Source organism: Habropoda laboriosa, unplaced genomic scaffold (genome assembly GCF_001263275.1).
Source record: "Habropoda laboriosa isolate 0110345459 unplaced genomic scaffold, ASM126327v1 scaffold95, whole genome shotgun sequence".
Lineage (NCBI taxonomy): Eukaryota > Metazoa > Arthropoda > Insecta > Hymenoptera > Apidae > Habropoda > Habropoda laboriosa.
The window spans coordinates 400759-411821 of record NW_017100204.1 but is presented as its reverse complement, the minus strand read 5'-3'; the positions used below and the strand labels follow the sequence as shown (position 1 = coordinate 411821).

General features: G+C 39.6%; 1 protein-coding gene across 1 annotated transcript in view; it reads right to left on the bottom strand.

The window, feature by feature from the left end:
• Nucleotides 1-6963: 6963 nt before the first annotated feature.
• The window catches only part of LOC108570582 (two pore potassium channel protein sup-9), a 163264-nt gene continuing 159164 nt past the window's right edge, over nt 6964-11063 (bottom strand). The window contains exons 4-7 of the mRNA XM_017932465.1: nt 9938-10093; nt 9356-9531; nt 8666-8995; nt 6964-7443 (exon numbers count right to left, since the gene is read on the bottom strand). Coding sequence (XP_017787954.1) covers nt 7123-7443; nt 8666-8995; nt 9356-9531; nt 9938-10093 — 983 coding nt within the window. The 3' untranslated portion in view covers nt 6964-7122. The remainder of the gene's footprint in view (nt 7444-8665; nt 8996-9355; nt 9532-9937; nt 10094-11063) is intronic.

The window sequence follows — 11063 nt, the reverse complement described above, 5'->3', positions numbered from 1 at the left end:
ATCCTTGCAACGACGGTGCATTATTTATAATACATGAAAACGAGGGATATGTGGTCATCTTCCATTCGATTTTCGAGAAAATTGTACCCGTACGAGCCATTTGGGACTTCTATTTCCGTTATCTCTCTTTCTCTCTCTCTTTTTGTTCAACGAGGACCTTGTGTTTCGCGTTACCTTACAAAGTAATCGTGATTATCGCAAGTGACAGTACTTCTAGGCATTTTTTTTCTTTTTTTCTCTCTTTTCAGTTTCTTACTCTCGTTTGTTCGTCTTCGATAATTACAACAGGATTCTCTCATTTGTTTTTTTGTTTTTTTTTTGTTTTTTTTTCTTAAGAAAGAACGAATAACCGAAGTAAAAGCCTTGCAATTGCGTAATAAGATAATTATTTTTCATTCGGAACACGGATTCGATCTGAGAAAAGCATTCGTTTTAATCCTCCTATCGCTACGTACACCTTTTTGCTTTTGTTTTCTTTCAGGAGTCGTCTTGAATCTTTTATCGAATCCCCCTAGACAGATGGCCATTTGTTTATCCTGTTCTTTTCTATTCGTTTCTCTCTTTGTTTCGAGTTGTCGACGCCTATCGATAAAATTTATTGTATAATAATGATTACAAAGTACGATCGAAATCTGCAGAGGCAAAGGAAGTAACCCATTCCGAATTGAACGACACAGGCGTAAAACGAACGTTCTTAACGATATCAAACTATCTTACGAATAAGAGAACACGACGACGCATCTGAATATCAGATACGAGGATCGATCTGCTAAACAGATCTCCCCGCGGCGTAACGTTTACAAAAATGAAGAAAAATCGTAGTCGAAACTTGAATAGGAGGACTAATTTGTTAAAAGGAAAATATAACACGCCAGATAATTTTTATCGTATTTTCTCTTGTTTCGCTCTCGCGTTCAGAGTTTGTTTCTTGTCTCTTTCTTTTCTCTCTTTCTTCTCTCCCCGTTCTCTTTTTCTTTTAACATTGTTTCCTCTTTTCTCTCTCTCTCTCTCTCTCTCTCTCTCTCCTTTTTCTGTTTCACTCGACTCTTTTGAATTTTCTCCCGCAGCTTAAAAGTCTGCGTGCGCCCAGTCGATGAAACACGACGCGATAAAACTGTATTACTTCGATGCTCATATATAGTTAATTAATTAGTTGTTAATTAATTTGTTAAATTCGTAACTATTTTACTTACACTTTTATGCTATAACAATAATAGCAAAATTTGCGTGAATGTGTGTCTAAATTTTCTCCCTTAAATCTCATATCTCTCCGAGTTCTCTTCGTAATGTAAATTTACAGCTATTACAAATATTATTGTTTATATTCGTGTAAGGTAACATTAATGGTAATCATCGTGTTCGTTATCTACTAATACAAAGTTAAAAATGCGGGAAGTTGAAATTTCGCGGTTACACGCCGCAGAATATTATTCGTGTGTATACGTACAATGCTCTTTTCTTCTTCATCTTCTTCTTCTTCTTCTTCTTCTTCTTCTCAGAATTCTGTTCGAATTTGTCGTTCGCACAAAATTGAAATCAACAGAACGCGTCGTCGACAAATTTACAATCGTGTGAACTATCGTTTCGAAAAGATAGCGTTCTTCTTCTTTGTTAATTTATACGTAATAATTAACATATCGTTTATCACCTTAAGTATTGACACAAACGATTGTAAAGCTGATCTAGGGATTTCGTCGTGAATTTTACAAAAAGAGAAAAAGAAAAAAGATTTGAGAATTTGAAAATTTCATACGCAACACGTTCTGCCAATTTCTATTTCTGATTACAAATTTCAATGGCTGATCAATGGTTCGTTGAATTTTGAAGCCAATCACGTACTCAACACGTTAATTCAACCGATTTGAATCGTCGAATGTGGGAAACAAGCGGAGTGAAAATTCTTGCACTATTCTCATTTTTTACAGTGTCCTGTCTCGTCAATCGGCAACTTTCAAATCGTTCAAACCCTATTTTACCTATCGTTCACATTTTTCCGAATATTTTCACTGAACATTAAAACACGGGGTTAGTAATTTGAATTCCTTGAAATTTTCCATCGATCCTCGATGCTACAATTACGCTGAACAGGTATAAATGATAATTAAATATCTTCGAGAACTTTTGAGCCGTTGCGTATCGAAAGACGATCTCAGACACCGTGCAAAAATTTTTCATCCGTTTCTCTCTCTCTCTCTCTCTCTCTCTCTATCAGGGATTAGAACGACTGATTATTTTTTAACTTCGCTTTTTTTTCATTTTTTTTTTCATTTTTTTTCTCGTTTTTTCTTCTTCTTAATTGGTTTGTTTAAATCTTAACGTCGTCTCGCTTATCCAGCAATACTGGGACTAATTAAGCTAGCGTTGGTCGAAGATCGTTGACAATTTATGCAATATTTAGTACATTTCACACCATATCGATATAAGACCTCGATTTTTTTTTCTTTTTTTTTTTTTAACAAGCTAAAATGATTAAACATTGATGGGAGAAGGATGATAGGAAAACGCAATCATCTATCGCGATCTGAAGCATTTGTCTGACTGTGAATGGGCGTAATCTCCTTTCACACCTGCTACGCGTCTCGTTAAGCCTCGATACACACCTTTCACGATTCATCGTTAAGTGCGAGCTTGTTACTTAAACTATTCGGAAAATCGTACATTTTCTTCTTCTCCTTCTTCTTTCAACGATTAATTATACAGTTTCCGGATATCTATCGTACGCGAGACTTTATTTAAACGTTACAGAAATATTTTTACCAGTTCACGGTTTACTCGTATCTGACTCGAATACGAAACCAAGGTTGCGCAAATTTGTTTCAGTTAACTTTGTGTAGTAATCAATCAAGATGTTCCACGACCAAATGTAAGCCTTTCTAGGATGAGCTTTAGTTATACCGGTGAATTCGATCAGTTTTCATGGCCATTTGTACTGCGTTTTCTGAAAAAATTGTACATCGTACGCGTGACTCGTTGAATCGAAGGGTTTGCAGTAAGTTACCGGAATATATCAGTTGGAAATTTATTATATATTGTTGAAATGTTACGGCGAAACGGTCTCTTTCGTTCGTTATTCTTCTAAAATAAAAGCGTCTCTATTCTGCAAACCCTTCAAATATATCGAAGGCTTAAAAAGTGGCAAAATGATGTTATCAATTATAGATCGTTTGCTACACACTATGCTCTGTCGATGAAACTTGAAATTCTGCGAAGCTACGTATAACTCGTTTTATTAATCGACTTTCAAGTTATAGCTTTTACTTGTCCTTTGGTATAATACGCCTTTTTGTTCTTTACCAAAGTAATACAAAGATTCGAACATGCATAAGAAAACGAACGGCACTTCAATATAATTCGTGACATTACTTTGAGCTTGCATCTTGTGGGAACGTTTTGGATTGATATTTATCATTTTTCCCTGTTCGTTTTTTTACTTCGTTAATTACAGCAGTCCACGTTTCTTGGTAAGCCACTCAGAATCGGTCGTTAAACGTAATCAAGCTCCTTTCTACACTTGCCCAGTTCAGTTTCACGTTATGCCTGCTCTGTCAAAAGGGTAAGACGAACAGATTCCTTTGGGGCCCGTTTCGCCGAGATACACGATTTTCCTAACTCAGTTCCTCTCAATTCGGCTAATCTCAAATTACCCTTTACGCTCTAATTGGTTTTCGTATGATCTTCGCAAAAATGAACGCACGGAACAGATAGATATGCAAACATTACTTATCAATTTAGCGACGAATTGTCGGGTATTTGAACGAATATTTTCCTCAATCCTCTCCTTGCTTTTTCGTGTCTCTCTGCGTAAGCGTTGCTTCTGAATAGGCGAAAAAAAGAGGAGTCCGGGGAAAATGGAAAAAAAGAAACGACGCGCGAAGGGCTCAATAAACGTGCATCGAACGCGAGGGAAAAAAAATACGCGTTTGCCACGAGAAACGTTTTTTTTTTTTTTTTTTTTTTTTTTTCAAAGTGTTATACAAGCTCACTTATTCTTTACGGAATCTCGCTATAAATATAAAGTATTATCTGAAAATCTATATAATCCTTGTATTATCTTAACACGCTATAACGTCCATTTGAGAATAAAAAAATGTATATCAGATTATTAGAAATTTTATTCTCGCAGGGGAATAATTGTGTTTATTTTTTTTTTTTCTCCTTTAAACGTTAATATAATAAATCTCTAATTTAATGATAAATGGGCGAACGATGGGGGGGGGGAGGATCATACTGATCGATCCTCAGACTCGGGTTATAAGGGGTGGTAATTAAATATCTCGTAATTTCGAAAAATCGTCTATCGTCCTTTACTGCTAATCAGTGGAAAGAAAAATCATTCGTTCAATGAGAGGAGGAGCTGTAAAAGAAAAAAAGGGAAGAAAAGGATGAAACGTTCCTCCTTGATCGAAGAACAAAAAAAAAAAAGAAAAATGTGAAATGCGATTTTCAATCGTGCGGATTCATCGAATTCGTTTCTCCATGTGACGCTCGTGTGTACACGCGTTTGCTCCTCGATAAACGTGACTCGTGAGAATTGTCATTCCAATCGACGCGATCGTTGTTCGTTTCTACCCTAATATGTTACAAATGGAACTCGTGTTCGATTCTTCGAATTTCTGTTTTCTTTCTCTCGTCACCTTTCTGAACAGAAAACGCTATTTATCACCCATAGATACGGAATTTACGCCGATCGAACAAAGTGTGCAGTAAGTATGGCTGGTCCATCGGATCGCGAGCACTTCCGGTTACGCGGTCGCGAATTCTTCAGCTTCGACTTCAATTTATCCTTGGTCAACCCTTGGATCTTTCAACAGGCACCTTTGCGTGCTTGAATCTCGTCAGTTTCTCAATTTTAACGAACACGCGTAACAGATATTACAGCGAACGACATCGACACAATTTTCCATTTCCTCGAAATCGCAATTCTTCACTGAACCAAATTTTCACACGCGTTTTCGACGGTAGCGCGTTCTATCGATCGGTTCGACGTGCTTACAGTCTCGTCTTTTTCACAAAGGAAGCGTTACACTCGGTAGAATTCCCGCGGCGCCTGTAGGGTAGATCAATTTCGTAGATTTAAGGATCGACGAGGAAGAACTCGCGCATCGGCACGTAAGAAGAGAGCGACGCGGCACGATAACGAAGGAAGATGGAAACAAGGGATAATCGAGAGAACGAAACAAGGTGGTAGATCGACAAAAAAGAAAAGAAAGAAAAGGGAAAAAAGGAACGTTTGAAAATGCCTGTCACATTGGTTTCCTTTTTGTTCGTCGGCCGTTTTGGAATTCTCTCGGAAGGCCGAGCGAGGGCAAAACGAAGTTTCACTACTTACGCTACGCGTGTGTGTGTGTGTGTGCAATCCAGTGTGTACGTCTTAAAAATACTCGAATACGTTCTACTTGTCGATAAAAGGCAAGAGAATTGTTCCGCTCGTGTTCGACTATAGTATGACGCGTTTTATCTATTCGGAAATACGTGCTTCGTGTCTCGATGGATTGACTTTTCGTAGGTAAACTGTAAACCAATAAAGATCAAGGGACGATATTTAATTCTCGTGATCTACGGCTTCTTCTTCTTTTTTTTTTCTCTCGATTGGTTATCTTCGTTAGACGATACGTATGTGTATATACATATACACGTATGTATGCATATATATATATACATACATACATGTATATTCTTATATCCTTTTTTTCCCGTATTTTGGTTGAAATCTAAATCTTCCCGATCGAGCGTCCATGCGTGACGAGATCTACGTTTCAGCTAGAGTTCTACGTAGTCACTGATCTCTCAACGATCTGGATCGTTGATTAAACGGTTAGTTAAGTGGAAAATCGAGAATGGGACTTTTTTTTGTCATGTACCCGCGCACTCACATGATAAATAATATAAGGTTATCTCGCAGAGTTATGTATTTCTTTACACATCGTAAGATCGAAACGCCTTAATTTTTTTTTTTTTTTTCGTACACCTAGATTCGTACGTGTAATATCTATAGTTCATTATATACAAATTGTAAAATGTCTTCTTAATGAAAAAAGTCGTGTTCATTCTGTGGCAGTGTGAACGCAGATATATATATAGTTTTTTCTCTCTCTTCTCTTCTCTCTCTCTCCCTCACTCTCACGTGCATATTTTTTGTTTCATTTTATTTGTTTGTTTGTTAATGCTTCTTGGCTACGGAACACATGATCACTCGCACACCCTTTTATTTTCTTCTTTTTTCTCGCTTCGTGCACGCACAACACTTCGCATCACCGAGAATCATTTCACCGCCTCCCGGATCGTCGCGTTTCGTGACAAGATTCCTAGATTAACACTTCTTCGTTTTGTCTGATTTAAATGGAAGAACGAGAGATTCTTTTCTCAAACGATTCTCAATGGAAGATCGCGCTGTTCGAATGTATACTTCACAGCGCGCGAAATTGTCACGAGGAGAATGAAATTTTTTAAAAGTATTGGAAGAACAAGTTAGAAACAACCGGAAGCACATAATACATCCGTTCCTCTCAAACGTACACACTTACATCTTAGTACCATTCTTTATCGAATCAATTAAAACCGCCCGGTCTCGACGAAAACAACTCTTCTACGAACTCATGAATTCCTCTAACAGCAATAAGCGCGTCTGTCGATCGAAGGCTTTAACTCGATCAGAAGAATCTCGTCACTCGTGCGATTCTTCAGCGGTAACCGAACCATAATCACCTCCATACTTAACCAAACCAAAAGAAATCTCCCCGATCTAAAGCTTCCAAAATGTGCGCGGAGCAATCGGATCGCTTCACGATCAATCTAACCCCTGAAAAACAAGAATCGTCGTCCCTCGTCAAACCCAGTTCAAAGAGTTTCGCGAAGAAAACGTAAGAACGAACTATCCCCCGCGTCTTATCCCCCAGTTTCGCGGTTCATGGAACGGTTAATCGTGGTCGTTAGCAGTGAGAGGCGGTGAGACCGATCTCTCTCTCTCTCTCTCTGGGATTAAATTCGTTGAAGCGGTCGCCAGCAAAAGCTCTCTCTCTCTCTCATTCGCTCTCTCTATCTGTTATCTCTCTCATTCCATCCCCTACGATCTTTCTTGTCTCTCTGTCTGTCCTCTCCCCGTTCGCGGATGAAGAAGAGCCTTCAAACGGACTCCCGTCGCTGGAGTTGTTGCAACGGTGGCCGTTGCAGCAACGGTGTCAACGGCGGCGAACGTTGCTCACTGCGCATATTCAACGTCGGCAGCTGCTGCATCGGCAGCAGGTGCGAGATCTTACCGGGCGAGCGACGGACCGTGAACCGTGGTCTCCGTCGTTTCTTCTGGAAGCCGGTGCAGCTGCAGCTGCAGACCGACGTCTGGTCTTCCAGCGAAGCCGTGTCACCGAGGTTGCCTACGAGGCCCGCCAGTATCGAGCCGTTCACCACTATTACGTCGCCCTCCAAGCGCACTGCTCCTTGCGCAGCCTGCGTCATAACAATTTTCCTTTTTGTCTCTCTTTTTACCTTTCTCTGTGTTTCTCGCTTTCTTTCTCTTACGCGGAATCGTTATGCACTACAGGAACACCGTTCGTTGTCGAATACCCAACACACGGTTTCGATCGCGGTCACGGATTTCGATTGTTTCATCTCTTTTTTTTTTCTTTTTTTTTTTCAGAGGTACTTCTTGTATTGATTCGAGTTAGATGGGGAGGCTGGTTACCAACCCTTTGCGGTCCAGCGTCACGTGTAACGTGGCGTTCATATTAAGTCGTAAAAATTTTAAGCGAAACAGACACTTGTGATTTTATTAATATCGCTCGATGGTTTGAAATTCTTAGGTAGAATGTCTGCGTTGCAACAGGATGTTCGCTGTTTTTCTTTTCTTTTTATTCAAGTGTCGCGTTAACTCTTTCGCTGTGGATTAACCCTTTAACGCTCGTAATCGTGTCTTACACGAGTGATCCTCCCGAAAAGCGGAGTTCTGTTTCGTTTGTTTCTTTTACTCTTCGTGTTGCGATGTACTTTGTGTTCTATTGCGAAAATTTGAGTCTCGGGATGAACGGGAATTTTATTTCTACGCGCCTGAGAGGTAATTAGAAAAAAACAGAATTGATCATTTTTGGCACGTCGAGTTGAGAGAAACTTGAGCGTCAAGGGGTTAAAGAGACGACGTTCGATGTTTTTTTATGCTTGAGAACACTTGGAAATATTGTAAAACTTACCAAAGAAAGGATCGTCAGATGTGGATTTTTCATGTAATTGTTTAGTTATTGATTAGTACTGAGCAACGTACGAGCCCAACAGCGAAAGGGTTAAGGATGCAAGATTTATCGTAAAATCGAAAGTTACATCTTGTTATTTGGAGCGAGACATGTTAATAGAGGTGTTAAAATGTTAAGAAAGATGGATCGCAAAGGGTTGCTGAGGATTTTCAATTAAAATCTACTTTATCTCCATTATTTCGACCGTTAAATGATCTACTTTTTCAACGAATTCTAACTATTTCCACCGAAATTCTAACGAAACTTTTCTCAAAGGCGTAAACTGACGGGAAACTTGTGAATATTTCGAAAAATATAAGAAAAAAAAAAAAGTGACCACTTTATTACGAGAATATGCCTGTTCGTATCTAAAATATTTGCCGAAAGATCGATAGATCCATTTGATGGACGGTGTAAAAAAGCTGCCCTGGTACATATTTCCTTACCTGTAGAGCCTCAGCCTCGTCTCGCTTTTCGTCCTCGGTATTCATTGTGACAAATCTCAGCACCAATAAATTGAGGGAGGCGGCGACGATGGCCAAGCCGAATAAAATGAATATCAGGGCGAACATCACGTACTCGGGCTTGTTGTTCAGCGCGTTATCCTTTTGTAACGCGACCATGTCGCCAAAGCCAATGGTTGTCAGGGTGACGAAACAATAGTAGATGGAGTCGAAGTATGACCACCCTTCGTACCGAGAGAACGCCGCGGCACCTCCAGCAATTGTTAAGCAAGATAAGGTCGTCACCGCGCAGATAAGATTTGTTTCTGAGGCCTGAAAATTAGACAATTTTTCCCCGCTTCTTTATACTCGTCGAGAAACGAACCTTCTGACTATAATAAATGTTCCATCCTACAATATTGCAAAAATATTGAAAAATATACTCAACTAGAGTGTGATTACCCTTCTAAAGTTTTATCGTTATGAAAAATATCGCAAGATGCACCCACTATAGCGTGATTATTTTTCTCAAATTTTATGAAATTTTATAAAAAGTAAAATTTCGTATCGATTAGATTCGTCATTTCTCTCGAATCGTTCGAAGTTTCCAAATTGATCGAAATCGAGCTACATTTTCTATCGATCGCTTCGACCTGGAGTACGCAACGAGACGACGGGAGTTCGTAGTTTTACCTGGACATCCTTACAGTTTAGACGCCTCTTTATGTTCTGTATTACGATGGACGAGAGCTTATTCAGACGGTCTCCTATGCTCTGGAACATTACGAGTCCTAACGGGATACCGATGCCCCCGTAGAACATCGTGAACAGCTTGCCCTCTACGGTGCTCGGCGTGGAATGTCCGTAACCTAAAAGTCACACGACAAATACAGCATAAAAGCCATTCGGAAATTGAATAATCCGATTTGCTGTACATCCGTGCAGCGGTGAAATTAAAATAACGGAGGCAAAAAAAAGGGGATGCTGCAAATTGAAATGTATTTTATGCGAAACAGAGAACCATAGATTTCGCGTTAATAGAGATTCACTGTTGCTGAAACAGTTATTTCAACGGAGATTTTTCATTCGTTTAACAATCGGAAAAGCTGATCGATGAAACAGATGTTCCATGAATACACCTTTTTTTCCTTTCTTTCTTTTTTTTTTTTTTTTTTTTTTGGTAAATTTGAAATTGGCAAGCTAATTTTTCAGACCGTGAATTTAAAGGCGGTTCGAACGACTCGCTGAACGAGATTTAGTTAATTAAAAACGTACCGATAGTGGTGAGGACCGTGATCGCGTAATAAAACGCTCCGGCGAATTTCCACTGTTTGCCAGCTTTATGAGGTTCCGTCTTCAGCACCACTGTTTCCATGATCTTGAAGTCGTTCTCGCTTATATTGTACTTGCGTATAACCATTTTTTCAATGGCTGTCAACAGAACATCGAGGGTAATTAATTCATGCAGTTTTCATTCTAACCGTATGTTTTATATGTTTCTTCTTTTCAATTTGACGCTTTTTCCCATATACAGGGTGTCCCGTAACTCCTCGAACACCTGGAAATGGGGGGTTGCTGGTGTGACTCTGAACAACTGTTTCCTTTAGCAAAATGTTGTTTGAAGCTTCATTTTTGAATTATTAACGAAAAACACTGGCCAATCAGAGCGCGCGTAGAGCCCGCGCTCAGGGACGGAGAACAGAGGCTCATTCGCGCGCGATTCCGACTAATTGCAATTTTTTCAAAAATTTGTACAAACGTGGGAATGACGGGAAAAAACCATTTCTCTAAGCCTTATAAAAATAGCGGTGCAAAGTCAAAATTTTTTGACAGCGATCGATAACCGAGAAGTCACGCGTACTCATTTGTTCACGATCGCGCGCGGATGAGAGACAGCGCTCCCGTGCCTGGGCGCGGGCTTTACGCGCGCTCTGACTGGCCAGTGTTTTTCGTTAATAATTCAAAAACGAAGCTTCAAACAACATTTTGGTAAAGGAAAAAGTTGTTCAGAGTCACCCCAGCAACCCCCCATTTCCGGGTGTTCGAGGAGTTACGAGACACCCTGTATATTTCTTCTCGTATACGTGTGTATTTATATCGCTAGGTGGTTCGAACGGATTCTCTAATTGAGATTTGCAGGAAGATTTAGAGATGGAAAAAGTGATTCGTTCGATGAAATTTACAATGCGTGTCTCACCGCTTGTGAAATTGAAATCCACAGTTGAAAGCTCGAAACAAACGACAGAGAGACAATTGGGAAGTTTCATCTCCAGTTTACAAGGCGACAGAAAATCGATACTTTTAACAAAATTACATTTCGAGCGCTGCAAGTCCGTTTTCTCTTAACCCGATCTAAGCCCCGGTTTTCTCAAAGTGGCGAAAGTCATTTCGGGATCGTGAA